Source organism: Micromys minutus, assembly GCF_963924665.1.
Source record: "Micromys minutus genome assembly, chromosome: 1".
NCBI lineage: Eukaryota > Metazoa > Chordata > Mammalia > Rodentia > Muridae > Micromys > Micromys minutus.
This window is the reverse complement of record NC_137969.1, coordinates 186,472,680-186,493,280: the sequence shown is the minus strand read 5'-3', so window position 1 is coordinate 186,493,280 and position 20,601 is coordinate 186,472,680. Positions and strand designations below refer to the sequence as shown.

General features: G+C 39.2%; 1 protein-coding gene across 3 annotated transcripts in view; it reads right to left on the bottom strand.

The window, feature by feature from the left end:
* DOCK4 (dedicator of cytokinesis 4) overlaps nucleotides 1–20,601 on the bottom strand; it is a 383,278-nt gene that overhangs the window by 204,821 nt on the left and 157,856 nt on the right. For all 3 annotated transcript variants that reach the window (XM_080927592.1, XM_080927594.1, XM_080927593.1), the window contains exons 2-4: nucleotides 8,815–8,898; nucleotides 6,101–6,141; nucleotides 3,941–3,996 (exon numbers count right to left, since the gene is read on the bottom strand). In XM_080927592.1, coding sequence (XP_080783718.1) covers nucleotides 3,941–3,996; nucleotides 6,101–6,141; nucleotides 8,815–8,898 — 181 coding nt within the window. The remainder of the gene's footprint in view (nucleotides 1–3,940; nucleotides 3,997–6,100; nucleotides 6,142–8,814; nucleotides 8,899–20,601) is intronic.

The following is a 20,601-nucleotide window of genomic DNA, read 5'->3' as shown; positions in this document are numbered from 1 at the left end:
GTTACATGGCCATTATCATTCTGCCTCTCAAAAGAACCAGATCAGCAATCTGCAATATCTAAAGGAGACAGCTTCCTTCATTTCAAGTTAATGTTCCGAAGGCCAGCATCTCATATGTAAAAGGAAACGGTTTATTAAACTCTAAGGGAGATTTCTTCTTAGCATGCGGCTAACTGCTCTGCGGTTCCTTTAGGATGCCATGCCCAAGTATGTACCGCTGTTTCCAGAAAAATCCTCATAATATAAATACAGATATTAAAACCTTGCCTTGATTCTACCCCTAATTGAGCTCCATCTCCTGATTTTAAGGTTTGCTAAAAACCTGCCCTGTGACTATTTCCCTTCCTTCTAAGGCACAGTGATGCTGGAACTGTAAAACTGGGATTTAAAAGTAGGAAGAAAATAAACAGTACTATAAGCCCTGTAGAGGATACAGTATTGTTCAAAGAGCCTGCACATGACACTTCCCAAAGGCAGAGTATTTACACCACGTTTGAAGCAGCTGTTGCAATTTAAATGATGAATACTTGGATTTGGAGATTATAAACTAATATTATACGAAGAGGGCCAAAGAGGGAAAAAGAAATTCTAGCTATGGCTCTCAACATTTCAGAAGTGATGACTCAGTTGGGCAGTGGTGGCACACACCTTTAATCACAGCACTAAGAGGGTAGAGGCAGAGGGAATCTCTGAGTTCGAGGCCAGCCTGATCTACAGAGCAAGTTCCAGCACAGCCAGAGTTACACAGAGGAACCCTGTCTCAAAAAACCAAAAGGTAAGAAAGAAAGAAAGAGAGAGAGAGAGAGAGAGAGAGAGAGAGAGAGAGAGAGAGAGAGAGAGAGAGAGAGAGAGAGAGAGAGAGAGAGAAAGAAAGAAAGAAAGGAAAATAAAGTGTGGTAGCAGCAAGACTTAATATAGAAGTGACTTCCCTGATTCATGATCTACCATTTAATTTAAAGACCCTCGCCACAGACTTTAACTGTGCTCTGAAGACCCAGGAAAGAAACACAGACAATCCACTATGTGAAAAGTTCACTTGTCCAAACAAAATGTAAAATCTTAAACACAAAACACCGTTTAGGCAGGGCAGCTCTTTTGTATTAATTACATAAACACCTAAATTAATGTAGAAATAAACTGTCTTAGGTAAGTAGCCTGAAATTATATTTTGTTCAGTTATTCTAGGATAAACTGCACCAGGTTCATCCTAGCAGCCAACCCATCACGGTAAAATACGGTAGGTGCTATTAACCTATCGAAGAACTTTCTCTCAGGGAGAACTGTCAGCTGACATTCTGTGTCCTTAAACATATTCAGGACAACGTTTTTATCCTATAGTCCTGGCACTGTGGACCTACTGCACAGTTCACAGACAACTGAGAAATCCCTTTTTAGAAGAGAATCCATCCACCCTGAAGTTGCACCACTGCATAATCCCCATGATGCAAGGTGACTCCGTAGTACCTGTGAGTCTACTTAAGTCAAACTCTGGGATATATTTACCCACATTTACAGCTTCTTGGGGCTTATAAACTGGGGCAGATATAAACCAGTACACCAGTAAAAGCCTCTCAAGGAGGGACTGTCAAGGTGGGGTCAGTCTATAAATATGCCTGGGCATTGGGGCTGGGGAGCCATTGTCATTAATACATTAATTGATGAGGGAAAATCTAATTTAAGAGTGGACAGCACCATTCCCTCAGTTTGGGTTCTAGTCAGTATTAAACAATGAGAAAGCTAAGCATAAGGCATGTTTTACAAAGATGTTCCCTGCTTTTGGCTATGTGACTAGCTGCCCAAAGTTACTGATACAAGAATCCAACTTATCCATGTGGATGAAATTCACTTGGAATTCTGAACTACAAGAAACTCTTTCCCCTTAAACTGCTTTGTCAAGGGATTGTATCACAGCAAAAGAAACAAAACTAAGAAAGTACTAGAACCTTTGAGCTCTTTTGTCCTTGATCACAAGGCAGGCTGGAGGATGGGTAGCCATTGCAAAAGAAACAGGGGAGCCAGACTGGTTTCAGGTAAAGGCAACAGGCACTTGTTCAAATGACACCTTAAAGGGTGGCTTAGTCCAAGACAAAGTGCCTCCTCCTGCCTCCTCCAGAGGATAGTAGCCTACTGTAACAGGTCCCGAGGAAAGCAGAATAGCCAAAGCAGAAGGCAAGGACTGCAAAATAACCACCATGAATGTGTTCAAAGACCTTAATCAGAATATGAATCAATTTACCTAAATGAAGACTGTGAAGACAGAAACCATTGAAAGAAAACAAGTCAAGAAATGAAAGTAGAACTTAAAGAAATATCATTAAAGATAGCCAAAATTGAAATAAAACTGGGAATGAACAACTCAGGATACGAAGCACAACCCTCAAAGAAAAGTCTCCCCAGCACATGAAAGCTGCACCATAAATCTTCTACCTTGCAAGACTAGTGAAGTTTTTCAAAGTTTGAAATACGTGACCTACAGCACACTGTTATAGTCGACTATCCAGACAGGGAAAAGCAAGGTATTTGTACCACAGATTCTCAATGCCTTGATGCTTGTTCACTGAATGCTTTACAGAAGATGAGAGTAAAAGCATCCATTTGACTTAGATCTCTGCAAACCTTCCAGTGAAATTAAAATTTAAATATATTACTTACTGTGTTTTTGAAGTTCAAATAAAAACTTGCTATTTATTGCTATTTGCATAAACATGTCATTTCTAGCACAGAGCCTGTATATTTTGGCCATAAAGTGAAAATTACACTATAATTCATGGATGACTCCTTGTGATGTTGGCACCAGATATATGTGTCAAAATCTAGTACACGACAAATTATTTTCTAATACTTAGTACACAGCATCAGGCAAGCTCTATTGTGATATTTTGTAGGACCTCTTTAGATTGACATTACCCTTACAGCTGTTTCCAGTCAGTTTAGAAGCAAACTGTAACATATTTTGAAATACTTAAGAAGTCCTCGGCGATCAATGAGATCCATCCACTAAAACATGTCAGGAATATCAGATGTTTTGTGAAACTAGTTACTTAAATATCATGTTGAAGAAGCATACAACGAGGTTTTGAATGAGTAAATTTTAATTGAGTTTATGACTTTTGTGTTAGACCAACTTTGTGGCAACCTGTGACCAGATATGACATATGATCCATACGTCAAATAGAATAATAATGTATGAAGTTACACAAGGACATAGTGTTATACGAACTTCAGAGAATAGATGGGCTTTTCCTGTTTTTATGCTTTTCAGACAGAGTCCCATGGCCCTGGCTGGACTGGAACTCACTGTGTAGACCTTCTGAGCCTTGGACTCACAGAGATGTGCCTGACTCTGCCAACTACCCAGTTTTCTTTGTATTTATTAATACTGTGTGTGCATGATGTATGTAAGTAATACATGTGCTGTGGCACACATACAGGGACAAGGGGACAGCTTTGTGCAGTCACTTGCCTTCTAACATTGTGTGGCTTCCCAAGATGAAGCTGAGGATGCTGAGTTTGCCCGGGAAGCACTCTACCTACCCAATACCCTGCTGGCCACAGGCTTCCCTTCCCTACAACCAGTGGTAAATTAAGGAATCTCTTGGGCATTGAGGCTACATGACTCAGCATGTTAGGGGCTCTGCTAGGCATGATTCTATAAACAGCAGGAAACAAAGAAGAAACAATTTCTCTGCTTAAGATTAAACAAGTTTCATAGTCGATGGACAATGAGAAACCGTAGTACACCAGCATGCTCCTGTGGCTCAGTACTCAGAAATGAGTTCCTTAATGGATTCTATTTACTGCCTTAGCATCTCCTTATCAAACAGCAAGGTCCATGGTTTGCTCTTCTGTAGTTGATTTTGTAATACAATTACTAAGTCTTTCAATTCCAAGAGAACAGCGGTAGCAAAATCTCCCAACTATGACTGCAATTCATTCTTACCCTTTGTTCTTTACACAGGCATTTTTCAAGTGAACATAGCTGGAAGGAAATATACCCTGGAAGAGAAAACATGAAGGTTATGGTCTAGCTATCTCTTGAGTCCAGTTTTCGTAAGCAGGATGCATCAAACAGTTACAACCATGACAGTACCAGGAATAGCAAACCACCAGCTCACTCTATGGGCTAAATAAAATGCAAATAAATAAAATGTGGCACAAATCATTATTTTATAATACTAGTTACACCTGTTACAGAGATTTTTCTGAATATAATTGAAAAAAGTCTCACTCAGTAAATACATTCTATTTGTTTATCTTTGCAAGAGTCTTATAGTGTAAACTTCTCTAACCTGAAATTTATTTTCTAGACCAGGCTGACTTTAAGCTTGTGGCTGTCTAACAGCTAGGCTTTCTGAAAGCTGACTTATGGCTATGTGCCACACTTTGGTCATCTAAATTTGTATTTTTTTTATAAACCATAAACCAAAAGGTTCAATAACTCTACATAAAAACCGTGGCTTATAAAAGAGGGTAAAACAGCATCTATGATGTTGTTGTTATCTGGTTATTAGTTTTGAGATATGGTCTCACACTAGAGGTCAACCAGCAAGAAACCTACCATGATGAGCCGGTTGTCTTTGAACTCTGCAATCCTTTTCCCTCAGCCTCCAAGTGCAAGGATTACAAACATGTAACATAAGACCCAACTGAACGTTATGTTACAATGAATAATTTTAGCTTACAATCAAGCTCTGTGAGAAAACATTTGTGTCATGAGTTCAATTCCTGGTATTTAAAGAGAAAAAAAAATTGGGGCTGGAATGATGCCTCTTTGTTTAAAGTCAAGACCTAACTCAAATCTATATATTCTACAATAACAAATAGGAAGAGAATGTTTTATAACTTTTTTCATAAAATTTATGTTTATTTCAACATAACAGAGTTAACAAATAAGGCAACATTAGAGAAAAGTTAAAATCAAAATTTATGAGATGAGATGGAATTTAAAGAGAAATCATAATACATTTTGCAGAAATGTGTGCTTGATGAATAATTAAATATCAAAGCTATATTTGCATGTGCCCTGCAGATGTCTAAAAATAAGAAAAAAAACTAAATTAAGACCAAAGTATCAAAAAATTAAATTTATATGCTCATCTGTCCCTTAGGGTTTTCTTGAGACTGATGTAAAATAATCAAATGAAATAATTAAACACAGTTGGATATTCTAGCACAAGTTATATTTAAGTAAAGAGACAACCAAAGAAATTGAGGCTGTATTTTAAAAATGAGAGATTAAAAAAAAATGACATACTAGGATTGTCAATGGAGTCCACAAGATGGGCATTTGTCATCAAGCCCAGGAACCTGAGTTTGATCCTTGGGAAAAGCATGCTAGACAGAGAACCACCTATGTACCATAGATAAGAGTCTGTTTCTCACATGGGCACACACACACACACACACACACACACACACACACACACACACACACATGCACCCCAATAAAATTTTAAAGATGGAACAACACAGTAGAATATGGAAACAGATTCAAAAGCTACAGATGATTAGAATAAAGTATATAGTAAAGATTGAAATACAAAGACATGCAATATCCAGACTTTGATGGGATGAAGATGGGATGAGGTTCCCACTGCTTCCTAAGTCATTCTCTTAGTAATGACTCTTAGGACCTTCCTAGAATGGCAAGAAATAAGAAAGCTTACAAGTACCATGCTCCTGGCTCAGCTCCCACCACCCTAGGAACCCTTCACATGACACTAAAACAAGCCTGTTCCTCCACACCAGTATCTTATAAACAATACCACAGGAAATTGAAAGATTAAATCATTATTCCATACTTCTTTTGTAATATATTTCTCCTGCCTGAATTTTAATTTACCTCTCTGGGAAACTTCAAAAAGATTTTGTTTATATCTAATAAGCTTAAAGACGTCCCAGTATAATTTTCAGGGGCTATAAAGAATTCTGATTTCAGTATCTTACCTTAACTTTAATCTTAGTTCAAAGGATTCCCCAAATTGTGAAAATATGTATTATCATCTTTGGAGCCTAATTAAGAGATCAACTATAATTTCAATCGTACAGCAAATTTCTTAAAAAGAATCCTCTAATTACAGTTAGAAATAGCAGTCTTTACCTTGATATTAGGGTTTTTTAAGGCAAATCCTCTGTACCAGCCTGTGGAGAAATAATCAAGATTACATTTCAAGACATAAAGCATGGTGATATTTAAGGATAACAAATAATAACAAATGGTATGTCCTTTGATATTGAAATTTTAGTTTTCACGTGACTATTCTATACATAAATGCAGTGATTCTAGGATTAGGCTAGGTAACAGGTCAATTCACCCCATTTAAGCATTTTATTTATATTCTGTTTCATTAAAATTGAGCCAGAAGTTTGTACAAGTGAAAATAAGGACTTGAATAAAAAGCATTGGGCTTAAATTAAAAAAAAAAAACTGAAATTTATTATTTTACAATACGATCTGTGTAGTCTAAGATGGCCTTGAACTCACAATCTTCCTTCCTTGGCCTCCCAAATGCTGAAATTTGTTACGTACCACCAAGCCCAGCTTATTCTTTAATCTGGGGACACTACTTTACCTCCCTGAGTTCCACTTCTCCCCATTTTATTAAAGGACACACTAAGTCTTTAGGAAGTCTATGCAGATTTAATGCCACTCCAAATCCTGCCTCATGATTGCCAAGCAACAGTGCCTGGCCAGCACTGATGGAGCAGATGTGTGTATAAACAAGCTTACAACCCATAAAGATGCCTGTCCAGCAGTGATGTAGCAGATGCCTGTATATATAAGCCCACCACCTGCCACTAGATCAGCCTCATGTCCTCAGAGCTAAGACCCAAACGGCTTGTATATTCTTCATCACTAGACTACTTGATCAACACAGGTGTCAGTGTCTACAATGCTTAAACTCAGCATGGCCCAGATGTATCTAGTATCACGATAGAAGAAGACTTCTCTTTTTAGCCAATTTAAACAAATATAAGTATACTTTCTTGTCAGTGCAGAAAGCAATTTCTCTTATTGATGGGAAATTATTTTGGTGTGTAGAAATATTCTATCTAATTTAATTATTTTTTGACTAATTGAATTTTTGAAAGCAAATGTTTGAGTTGTATATTACATTTGTTTTGGTTGTTCACAATGTTTTTATTTATATATGTGTGTGTGTGTGTGTGTGTGTGTGTGTGTTTTCACATCTAATCATCAAACCAGTGGCTCCAGTAATGAAGACTGGGCTGAAAGTGAGAATCTCTGTATTTCAGAGGTTTTTTACTTTGTTTTGTTTTATTTTTTTGTTTGTTTTTTTAGCTTTTCTTAAAAATAGATCTAAGACATATATTGCTTTGTAATGATTATTCTAATAGAATGGAAAATGTCCTGATAATTTCAGAAATGCCAGACAGATCTCTGTATAATTATATTATGCAGAAGAAAGCTTAGATTACTATATTCCATTAAATACATAACCTGTTTCTATGCACCAATTTAAGGACAATTATATATTTATATACCAAGGAGAAACAGACTGATTGCTTTCAGTAATGACACAAAAATCCGAATTATATTTTGGGATTTTTCAATTACAGGTAACAGAAGGAATATCCGCATATCATCAGCATTTAAAGCCAGATTCCAGCCAAATGTCATGGTTTCATTTGTTCAAACACAATTTAATGCCCGATGAAACATTGCAAGCTAAAAATAAAAAAAAAATCTTTGTTTGGGAAAAACAAAAATATGAAAGGGAATTGTAGGTATGAAGAGTTCAGCAGAAACAATGGGATAAGAAATGTCAATACTGGTGTGGAAATGATTAAGTACTTATTAGACATGCATGAATTGTCAAAGAGTAAAGATATAAAAGATTTTCAAAACCCCTGGAAAAAAATAAAGAAAGGAAGCTTCTCTAGACTCATGGCTGGTGTGGCTGTGTTGTCTGCTCACCCACTGTACTGGGAATGAGATTTTAAGCATCTCTTCTTCTCTTTTTCTTACTTTTATTGAATCACAGTTAAAGTGTATTAATAAAATAATTGATGTTTAATGGTTAGCACTAGGGGAAGAAACAATAAACTAAAGATTGCAGGAAAAAGAAAAGATAGGACATTATCATATAATAAATCCCTAGAGTAAGGAAGCCTTCTAAAAGGATTTTTTAAAAAACATACTCATGACATTCTAGTCATTTTGTTAAGAAGAAATGTAGACAATTCATCTGGGATCCTTTCGAGCACTGAAATTTCAAGGTAGATCTTAGAACAAGAATGGAAGCATCTAAGAATAGATACTTTTAATGACTTACTTGTTACATAAATTAATAATAATCACAAAGGATCGTAAAATAAAGTCTGCTAACGTTTCAAATTCATTGGATAAATTTTATTCTAACTTTGGAGAACATAAAATACAGCGATGCTCGAGCGGAGCTGGACACCTCGGTTCCTTACTGCTCACCATCAGGCGCACCATCTTGTGAGCTTCTACCTGAGGCACACCAGTTGTGAGCTTGCACTCAAGTGTTTCAGGAAAACTTTCAAAGCTGGAGTTCATCATGATCTCCTACCAACAGTGCTTTCTGCATCTCCATGTAAGGACTGGAAGATGAGAAATTAGGAACAAAATATAATCAACTTAAACATAACACTAGTTTTCTCATAACCACATATCAAATATGTAAGGAATAAGCTCTGTCAAAAATAGTTTGCTGTGAAGGTGTGAAGTTTCTGACATGCACAAACAGGATTTTGAAGGGTTGTGGAGAATCCACGGAATACAAATCTCTTCCTACGACTTCATGCCATAACTGGGAGGTCACTGACCGTCACACTTCTCCAGGATCTGAACCGTATCTCCGATTTCCAGTGACAGGCCATATGGGACGGTGCCTCGAAAACTGGCAATAACTGTAAGAAACGATAGAGAACGTAAGAAGGCAATCATGTCAGAGTAGCTACACTGCTCACAAGTAAACAGTATTGGATAGGGAAATGAATGCGAACCGGGTGTCATTTTACATTTTTATTTTTTAAAAGAAAATCATTAAGCTCCTTTACTTTACCAACCTCTTGGTCAAATAAGCACTATAAAGATACATAGAAAATACACAGACTATACCACAGGTGGTATATAAAACACCAAGTCTATTGCCCGGAATACATGAAGGACTTTTACAGGTCCTTGAGGTACCGTGTGCTTTAAGCCCCACTGCATTCGCTTCCTCCCTCCAGGTGCCTGACTGTGATAATTAATACAGATATTGCTCATAAATGACATTGACATCTCACACCCGGTACTAAGCTGGGGTTGACTAGAGTCTATACTGTTGGGTCCTTTCCCTGAGACTGTAGACTTCAAAAGGAAAGGCTATTTGCCTTCTCCTCAATAGAGCCATGCCAGGTTTGTGGCAGACCAGCATTCGTTCTTACAGTAAAATCAGTGGTAACATTTTATTTCCCAATGACTGAGCCATGCTTAGAGCTAAACACTCAGCCACAATTCCCACATTTCTTAGCACTTCAATACTTGCAATTGAGGGCACCATTAATTATAGATTAATGCTATCGATAAACGGGTTTTAGAAATACTGTGCAGAGTAAGGCAGACAGGATTATCAACCTCCCACAGGAAGACACGCACCTGGATTAGTCATCCCAGGCCACCCCAAGAATGAGAGGAGAATGAAGCTCAGAGATGTAGAAATAAAGAAAATAAATCAAAACACCCAGAGAAAAGGTTATTACCTACAAAACAACAACAACAACAAAACCATGTAAACTGAAGCTAATTTGTAATTTATGTCAGGTTAAAGGGACTTTTAAAAGGTGAAAATCTGAATTTTGTTCATAATTTTGTTTCAGGAAATAACGTCCAGATATAGCCCTTATCACCAAGCAAGTTTCTGCTGTTTTGGGAAAAGCCTGAGCAAACACACAAATCTGTCAAAAAAAAAAAAAAAAAAAAAAAGGAGCAATAAGTTAATGCACTTTTAGAGATGTCTCAAGCCCTTTGATGATCTCAAGACAAAATTAACAGAAATAAAAATATAGAGCAGAAAAATACAACCCAAAGTACCTGTGTTGTTATCTTCATCTACCTTGTGGTACTTGGTACTGGGGGTTGTGTTTTTCTGTCCTGGTGACACAAAGAAGGGGTCTCATGTCTCTAAGACAGAATTTTGGCTTCATCATCCTGGTAAAAAGATCTGCAACTCATCACCAAATTGTGGACTGAAAGGTCACATGAGCTGACTGCTTACAGCACAGAATACGACGCCACTAGTCTCAAGTTCTGTGACTTTACAGAATCCGATTTAATACCAAAATGCAACTCAAGATCTTATTTATTTATTGTTTATTTCTCAACAAAACAGACAACTGCCCTAAAAATTAAATACCCAACTTGGTACAGTGAGATAGCTGTAAAATCTAAAGTGCCAGTCAGAGACAGGATGAGGCAGGCGCTGGCTGTGCACCATCTATAGACATTCTCCGTGCTTCTTAAACCTCGCTTCACACTGGCCTTTTCTCTCACTGAGTGTCTGGCTGTCTCTTGTTTTGTCATGAATATATCCACATAAAAGTTTCTTATCTCATATGGGGATCATAAGGTGACAGCAGAAAGGAGAGAGAGAGTGGTGGAATTCTTCAGGAACTTAGAATGAGGGAGTGGGCCGAAAGAGGGAAGAGAATGAAAGAGGACTTGAATTCTTTGTAGGTACTTTATGTGATGCCGTGCTGTTAAGGAAGAGGTACCGTGTCCTCTGCACATTCATAAATTCCCTGGAGAAAACCTATTGTGTTGTGGGTCGACAATGAGTCTCATCAAATGTGCTTCTGTTTCCTAAGTTCCTGAGGCAGGACTTGTTTGAGATAGAAAGGTAGTATGTAGAATGGAGCTGTGTATTGGCACCTCTTCTACAGAAGGGCAGTGCACGCAGAGCTGTCTTTCTCTTTATTCTATTCCTCTATGTCCTGTTAGGATGAAATTAGAAGCATGGGTGTCCTGGTTAGCCTGGACTGTCAACTTGACAGAGTCCAGAGTCATCTGAGAGGAAGTGCCTACAGCAGACGGGCTTGTGGGCATCTCCGTGAGGGGTTGTCCTGATTATTAATTGATAAAGGAAGGTCCAGCCCATGATAGGTGGTACAATCCTAGACAAATGGTTCTGCTGTGTGTGAGAACAGTAGCAACTATTAGCCTGAGAGCAAGCCAGGAAATAGCATAACTTGTTCCTGAGATCCTGTTTTGAGTTAGTGCCCTGACTTCCCTCGGGGATGCTATGACCTGGAAGCATAAGATGACACAAAACCTTGTCTCCCATCAGTTTTTTTTTTTCTCAGTGTTTTATCACAGCAACAGAATGAAACTAAAACAGATGTCATTATTGACTTGAAGGGACTTGCCTATCAGAGTAACAACATGACCATGGAAACAGATGGATCACAAAGGTGTGTGTGGGGGGGGAGTCAGGAGGAAACACTGGAAATGCAGAAAGAAATGGAGTGTTAGGTTTTGGACACTTTTAATGCTTAACATCAGCACAGAACAATGGATAAATGCTGCGTTCTAACTTCCACCCTCAGGCATGCCCCACGTTTGCAAACTGCCTTCTTTCTGCCAATGGGATTCACAGGGAACTACACACCTCGTAGGGAGGCCTGAGAGATACAGACACACACATATTACCTAATAGGATCTCTTCTTATGCCCCAGTATCCAAGATCAACACTTGGGCTGTTTCGGCCCACTCTATTCTAAGTGCTCTGATACTGAAACAATAGAAATGGTCTGAATGGTACTTCATAATTAGCATATCCTGGTCTTGGTGTCAAATTCTAAAACTATTCTGTTATGAGGTGAGTTCTACCAAGATTTCAGTGCATGTTGCTTGTGTCACTGACCTCGGAACACAAAGAAATGGAAAGTCTGGCTTTGGGCAATTTGGTGAACACGAGAAAGACCCTTCTAGTGATGCATGGCATTCTCTTGTTGCTATGGGTACAGAGACATTAGATAACTGGCTTCCAGGCGCTTTTAGGACAGCCTCAGGTGAAGGTAGTTACTCCCCTCTGATTAGGCCTCCTTGTCACAGTAGCTGCCATCCAACACAGCCAGATCTTTGTATTATAACTTGTCAAAATTCTGATGGGACAATCCAGCTCAGGTGGTAGACTGTCACTGGAGTTACACTGCAGTTCATCCCTCTCTGTGGAGGCTGCTTGCTTCCCCCCCAACCCCCAGGAATTCCTCCTGATAAATACCGAGAACCTTCACCTTAAGGTTTCATGCTGGGAGCTAGAAAGATGGCTTAGTTATTAAGGGCCCAGACTGCTCTTCCAGAAGTCCTGAGTTCAATTCCCAGCAACCACAGGGTGACTCACAACCATCTGTAATGGGATCTGGTGTGTCTGAAGACAGCTATTGGTATATTCATATACATAAAATAAATAAATCTTTATTTTTCTTAAAAAAAAGGTTTCATCCTGCTCTGCAAAAAAGAACCAGAACCAGGCCAGGAAGGTACCAAAGTAACAATTATCTGGAGGGAATGACTAAAATGTATCTGATGACACTGCACCTTGGTAGAAAAAGAATTTCCATAGGTTCCAGTGCATTTGCCATGGTGCTCATACAAGCCCAGGCTCCCAAGTGGCTCAGGAATCAGTGAAGGTCACAACAGAAACTTTAATTAAAAGCTACCCCGTTGGTACTTTTAGAAACAACTCAAAATGACAAAAAAAGGTTACGGTTTGGGACCACTGCCAGCCACACAGTACATCGTAGAAGAGACTTTAAACAATTGCCTCAAACACATTCTAGCACATTGGAAAGGAGTGAGATTTTAAACAGAGAGGAGGGGACCTGGGACTTAACTCCACTGACCCTGGGGATCTAAGTCGCATCACTGTTCCTTCATCTTAGCCAGGATCAGAAAGATGTCCTGTGAGTCTAGAGAACTCAACTTGGGAGGCTGGAAGTAAATGTGATTTTTTTTCCCCACTAGAATTGTTAACTGCAAATTTGGAAACTGGATTTGAATCCAAGAATCAAAATAAGGCTTCTACTTAACAGAGGCAAAGGAAAAACTCTCTTTTATTATTTTAGCTTCTTAGAAATTGTTCTGACCAAGTTATGTTCAGATGCTGATTTAAGCAAGTTGAAAGGTAAAACAGAGTTATGAATAACTTTTCTGATTAAAATAATGCATAAGGAATCTGCTTTAGAAAGTAATAAAAGACATTTTCCTGACACGAAGGCAGAGACATGTTTCCAACTGTTGGGCTTTCCATATTCATTCCATGGCAATAATGTATTATTTATGCAGTGGACAATAAAGCCTTCAGGACTAAAACAAATGGAAGTTACAGAAAACAATAATTGCTTTTCACATCATTTATATGAATTTTTATTAGGTGAATAAGATACCATTTTCCCATTAAGTTTATTAAATATAGTACCAAGTACTTGGCAAATACACAGTAGTCAAAAAAAAATAAACAAACAAACAACAAGAAGCTCCTTTTCCAGAGGTCAGATGGTAAATATTTAAATAATATTACATAGAAGTCTTTTAGATACAGAATTAATCGGATTCCTTGGCTTCACTCTAAGGCTTCCATTTGCTTTTGCTACAATCAAGAAGAATAGCAGAACCTGTTCTATGCACTGTGTACTCTCTCTCTACTAGTTTCTGTCCTCAAATTCTTGATGCTCAATGTAACAATACCTATATGGTGCAGAACATCAGCTTTAAGGGTACCAGTGAGGGAGGTATCGCTCCCACTGCCCCGCGGCATCCCCAAGAAGCCCTCGTGGAATTTTGGGAGCCTCACCTTAGGTTAAGGCAGATTCTCAGCGATGTTGAAAAGAATGCCAGGACTTGACATTTTACAAAGCAGAGTTGGTGATTTTTATTAAGGATATTTTAATAAATGGTTTAAACTGAGCTTTAGGAGAAAAAGAAAGTGTGTATACCCGAGTATAGGTATGGGCTCTTTAAGGAAAGGGTTCAGCTCGTTTACTTTATTTTTTATTTACAATAATCATATGCAGAATTTTGCTGGAGTTTGTGGTAGCTACCTTAGCACTAGGTGGTTCCAAAGGGACAACAGACAGGGTTATAACTGATAAAGTAACAGTGTGGCCCACAGGGACACAGGAGGGTAGCTTTCATTATCATATATAGCTTTAAGGTTTTCGGGAAATGTCAATGGAAAAGGAATGCATTGCTGTTTTAATATGTTTGTATATGAAAGAAATATTAATTATTCTATATTTGCAGTCTTAAAGCAAATGCATCGATTATGGTGGAATTCTTGCTTCAAGAATGGTGAGAGGCTTTAATTCTATTTGGGATCCTTTTCCCCTCAGGTTCGTATATATTCTCCATCTTTTGATCCTGCCTCTGGAGCACTGAAGGGTCTACCTGAACAAACCATACCGCCTCTTCCCTGTCCTGCATGCAGACTTAGCTCAGCAAATGCTCAGTGCACCTTGTTCCTCTTCATGGTCCCAGCCTAATGTACGGACCTATCTCATCTAGAGCAGCCATATCCTCACGCTACTCTGGACTGCCCCATAGGCAGTTTTCTCCCCCCAGTTGGGACTGTGACTCCCATTCCCAACGCCTACTTCTCCAGAGGCTGGCATGCATATACATAGTTCACCACGTGAACATTCTATCTGAAGACATAGAACCCCGAGTTCCCAGCATTACTCCTCGTCCTGTGCTGAGGAGCATCCCCCCAGCATACTAAGGAGGAATGGAGGAGCAGTGTCCCAACTCCTATGGCCTGTGTCCGTGTGCTTTTTCCAACCCATACCTCTGCTCCTCTCAGCAGTCACGTGGAGCTGCTTCCCAGATCTACACAAGTGTGCTTGCTTTTTTCACTTGGGGTTTAGGCTTCCAAATCAGCCAGGGTATCTTCCTGAAAGAGTCCCCCTTCCCTAAACCTCCCACACACAACACCCCACTCTCCCTTGCACCCATCTCTCTTGCACTTACCACATACTACAATCTAAGTTATAGGCTCTTTCATGCTCGCAACACCTAGCACAATGCCTGACACCCAGAAGGTCTTCAAAAAAAATGTCAGCTGAAGAAAGAACAAAATTGCCAAGTCTTGTAGTTTGATCATGTTCCCAGATCCCTATGAATGGTGTTAGCTTTAGAAACAATGGGAAGATCACACTCTGCACCTGAATGTCTGTAAGTCATGAGGATGAAAGTTCCTACATCACTTGTGTTCTAAAAATGATAGCTCGGGAACATACCACTCTTTTGCTGCTTGGATTTTCATTATTTAACCATTTAATTTAGCCCTTCTCTTGCCTGTTTAAATTACTGTTAAGAAATCAGTTAGTCATTTCTCTTATAACCCCTAAACACAATGTAATTTCAGGGATTGAACCTAATATGCTATCAAGGACTACACATAGAAAAGAGGAACAACAGTTGTGCAGTAAACCCTTCCAAGTAAATGGGAGGGAGGATCCAACCCATCAAATAGCATCTTCACGTGTGTGGTTTCTCTCTCCCTATGAAAAAAGCCATCCTAAGCCATGGTTTCCACCAGTGCTGAGATCTGTTAGATGTGATTACTGGCATTAAGAAACTAATCACCACTTTATAGTTTTCCCTTACAAAGACTAGGTATCCTATGGAGAAGCACTAAGAGAATATGCAAATATACCCCTTCTCATCAAATTTCATAGGCTGTAGTGATAGCTCTTGCTTGCAACCATCACCATTTCCAATTCTGATTTTCCCTGCACAGGGTTATTCAGACATAGCTGGACTGTTTTACTTGGAAGCAAAAACTGCAATGGATCCTTTTTAAAAGTAAAAAGAATATAGTGAGGTTAGTCTTTATTGTTCCTTTTAAAATAAAAGGCATAACTTAACAATACTACCATAGGCATTCTTCAGATGGTCTAGTCAACACAGATACAGTTTCATTTGTATTACAGAATCAAAAATATCAAATTTGTTTCAGAAAAATTAAAGGAATACTAACGTAAAACCACTCTGTCCAAGGTTGAGGAAATGGAACTCTTGGTAAAATACTTGCCCTGAAGTATAAGGAACTGAGTGCAGTCCTTAGGAGCCACACAATACAGCCAGGTACAGTGGTGTGCACTGCTAATCCCAGTGCTCGAGATGCAAGACAAGCAGATCCTTGGGACTTCCTAGCCAGCTACTCTAGCCTAATCAGTGAGCTTCAGGTCAACAACAGACTCTGCCTTCCAAAATCAAGAAGGAGAGTTCCTAAGGAACAATGGCAGAGGTTGATCTCCAGACTCCATTGCCCAAACATGAATATAAGTCCACAGGCATACACATACTCATCTACGGTTCACAAACACAAATGTTTGAGTCGACTATCACTGTGCAACTGTGTATTAGCGACTACTTTCTTAAACACACAAATTGTAGATGTGTGTTTGGCAAAAGACAGCCAATATTAAAACAAAAACAACAACAACAAAAAACTTGGATGGGTCTTGTCATCAACCACAACTTCGGCTTAACAAGCCTTCTTATCTTTGCTGTAATTGTTGATTTATGATGAAATTTTATTAAAGATATATTTCCTGGCAATAATTAGGACCTAATAGTCTTAATCATTTTGTACAGTAATGCTTGCCTTCAACAAAGACCTTAATTAAGACTTTATGATATTTACAGCAAAAGCTTTAAATTGCTGTATACCACATTAGAACTATTAAAAATCCATAAGATATTGGCTGGAGCTACAGTGAGTCCCACCTTAGAAATGATCGGTGCTTTAGAGATCTTGTGTAGTTTCTTATTTAAAGGCAGTGACTCTCAACTGGCTTGTTGAACATCAGAACAGACTTCACTATAAGTAGTTGAAGTGTATTGGAAGGGAGAATAGTTGAAGAAAAGCAGGAGAACTGCCCCATGGAACATGTCCCGCAAGAGGAGAAGGAACGGGACAGGCTTGCGCTTCCTTCTCCTCCGCACTTTGTCTGTCATCCATGTCAGGTGCCAGCAAAGGCTGACACACCTCAGCTTTGCCATCTGGACTGCTCAGAGACGCCCAGCACAGGCAGTTTATATATACATGTGCCTTATGCTTTTCTGTTTCCATTTCTCCCAAAGGAGTGCTGTTGTCCTAAGAGCACTGATCTCTTCCCACTGGATGACAGCCCCAATGGACAGGATAGGATCTGCATAACAGCCACCTGATAAAGGGGACTTAGGGATGGAACTGTCTGGTGTTTGGGAATCTGGGGCAAGCTGGGGCTCCTCTGTAAACTTGCACAGTTTCAAGTCTAGAAAGGTCACACTGCACATGTGATACTTGAAACCTGGGATTTACCTGACTTACATTACCCAGTAGATTAATGGAATTCTCTTGTTTCTATGTAGTAAGTTCTCTATGAAGCCTTTCAGCTTCCTCTCAATCATTATAGTTTAGACAAAAAGTTATTAAATAAGGAAATGCTGCTAGTTTGTCATGAAGACCCTTATGACAAGTTGAGGCAAGCCCCACAAATGTAAGAGCTAAATCAGAGAGCAAGAGAGCCTTTATCAGTTCCAAGTGAACTAACTGTTAGATCCTTCCTCAGGGTTTTTAGAGGACACCAAGTTTCCCCGGGGACCCTGCTCTCTGCTCTTCCCCTCCCCCAATTGTATAAAACAATGAAGCAATGGCTTCACACCCTGTTCTCACCTGTGCATCTCAGCTAACTATTACAATTTGGAGTGTAGATTTTCTAAAGCGCTGGATCACTTCAGAGAGACTTGTTAAAGAACCCCTATGCCCAAATAACCCCTCCTGCTGGCATTAAAATTAACACCTATAAATATTTACCCTTTGTCCTCTTTTTTGAAACAAATTAGAGAAATTTGAAAATATCTTAAAAACAGACAATAGGGCTGGTGTTAGGGCTAAAACCAGTGGCTTATTTCATGGTGTGTTAATTAGGAACAGTCCCTCTACTGCAGTTCTTTGGTTCAGAAGACGATCTGCATTTGTTTTTATTTTTTTAACCATCAATTGACATAACTTCCTCTGTCTGTGAGCTGAATCTGATAGTGTGGAAACCCTTGGGGTTTTATGCACAAAAGGAGAACTTTCTATATTCTAATTAGTGAGGACAAGTACCCAAATATTAATGAGATTTTTGACAGTTGCCCAATTTCAATTTTTAGAATATAAATTTTCAGAAATGTATCAAATGTAGAAATTGTAATGTGCAGGTGGGATGTATACTTCTCCAGTGTGTGGGAATCTACAGGCATTTCTCTTAATGGAATAGCAAGCTTAAACTCCTAAGCATGGCTGAAGGTAAGATACAATGATCCATAAACTATGATTTGTCTGAAACATACTTCTTCAGCTAATGACTACAGCCAAAAGTCTGTGAGGGCCTCCAGCATCAGTCAGTGTTAGTTTAACAGCTTAACAGTAAAAGCCATAGCTACACTATTGATAATACAGCTCAATATAGCAAATCCTAAAAATTAAAATTTATTTTTCTTTCTATATATAATGAATATATTAGGTGTTTTTTAAATATAAATGAAAGAATTTAGGCATTGGGTAGGAGCTTTCAAAAGAAAGCACTTTAAAATTCTAAAATTAGCATTTCCTTGCAAAAATATAAATAAAGCGATAAATACCCTTGCCCTTAATCTACAATTAAAGGAAATATTAATAAACTATGAAGATATATCTTTTTAAATGTAATTGATTATTGTGTGTGCGCATGTATATGTGTGCACACTCTAATGACATGCATATGGAAGTCAGAGACAAGTTTTGGAAGTACTTCCTTCCCTTATACCCCAGTTCCAGGAATCCAACACACATCAAGACTTTGCAATAAGAACTTTGACCTGCTGAGCTATTCCCGAGGCCCAGAGCTTCTTCTTCCATATTTTAAAATTAATCAAGTTTTAAGTTCTTTCTAATACACTGAATAATGTATATATTTAAAAATCTTTTTCATAAATCTAGAACAGCAACTTTGCTTACTAAAGAAGGTAGCTTTAGTATGTGTTGGATTGGAGAGATTGCTCAGCAGTTAGGAGTGCTGACTGTTCTTCTAGAGGACCAGGTTCAATTCCCTGTACCACATGGTAGCTTCAGAGGATCCAATACTCCCATACAGACATATATGTAGGAAAACCACAAATTCACATAAAATGGGAATAAATAAATCATTTGAAATAAGCATTCTCCTTAAGCCACAGATAGCAGAAAGACCATTCAGAGTATTTAACTAAGTGATAAACCAGAATTATGTCACCTTATGCAGGAAAACCTTATTTCAAATGTGAGTTGCAGAGATAAAAATACTAAATAGTGGAGAGAAAGATTTTCCTAGACTGTATCTGAAGGAACAAGATAAAGAGAATGTGGGGGTATGTTCTGTGGAGGTATGGTAAGGTATGAGGGCAAGGGAGGGGCCTCTGGCGGAGCCATGTTGGGCATCTCTTTCCCCTTAGAGACCAGTCACACGATGGTATAGTATGGAATAGTTTATTCAGGGCATGGGAAGGGGAGTTAAGAGGGTAGTAGGGGCAGAGAGAGAAGAGGAGAAGAGGAGTAGAGGTTGGCCATGTGCATGTGGAGAGAGGGGCAGAGGAGGGGAATGGGGAAAGAGAGCAAGAGCAAGAGGGGAGTGGGGGGAAGGGAGGGAAGGAGGGAGGGAGAGGGGCAAGTAGCCCCTTTTATAGTGCCAGGTAACTGTGGGGTGGAGCCTACCTGGCTATTGCTAGGTAACTGTGGGGTGGGGTTTACAGAATCCCAATACTGTAATAGATGACAGTATCTATTAGGTCGCAAACCTGGAAGGAATGTCTGAGGTGCCTATCTAACAGTTGTCTTGGCTTCTAGGTTTTCCCAGCTTTCCTCACTCCCTACCTGTTAGAGGGTATAGTTGGCATACCCCGCCCTCTAACATAAACTTCTCCAGCCCAGTGGCTGGCTGGGCTGCCCTTCCCCCAGTTGCCCTTCCCAATATAATCCAGCCATTTTGGCTATGCTGGTCCCTCTTCTATCCTTTAAACCTTTGATCCTCTTGGACTTTTTGTCTCCTGGTCTCTTTGCTTTCTGGCCTCCCCTCCCCTCTCACCTCACAAGACTTGGCTCAGGGCTTGTTCACTCTGGGCTCTCCCAGATGGCTCTGCCTCTGGCTGTGCTCTCTCCCATGTCTACAATAAACTTTCTCCTCCATCACACCTAGGAACACACATGCCCTCCTTTTTTATTTTGTTTTCCATTCAATAATTCAGTATCTGAAGCTCTCTGACCTATTTCTAGAAGTAGTAGGTTTCCTCAGTGTTCTCCTGCCACACACCAACTCCAGTTCTGACCAATACAGGATGCAAACAGGACAGACTAAGAACTCATCACAGAACATGCATTAAATGCTGTTTCTGTCTTTGCCATGAGATTGAACTTTCTCCATTTCCTGAAGCCAGGCTAGAAATTGATTGTTGTCCGTCTCCAGCTCCTCTGTGCCTCTTAGAGTGGAATTCCCAAGATGAACAAGATCAGGTCCACTGTACCCCTCTGCTACGGTGGGTCCTCTGTCCCTTTAGTAAGGTATCAGAATGATCTCCCAGAGTC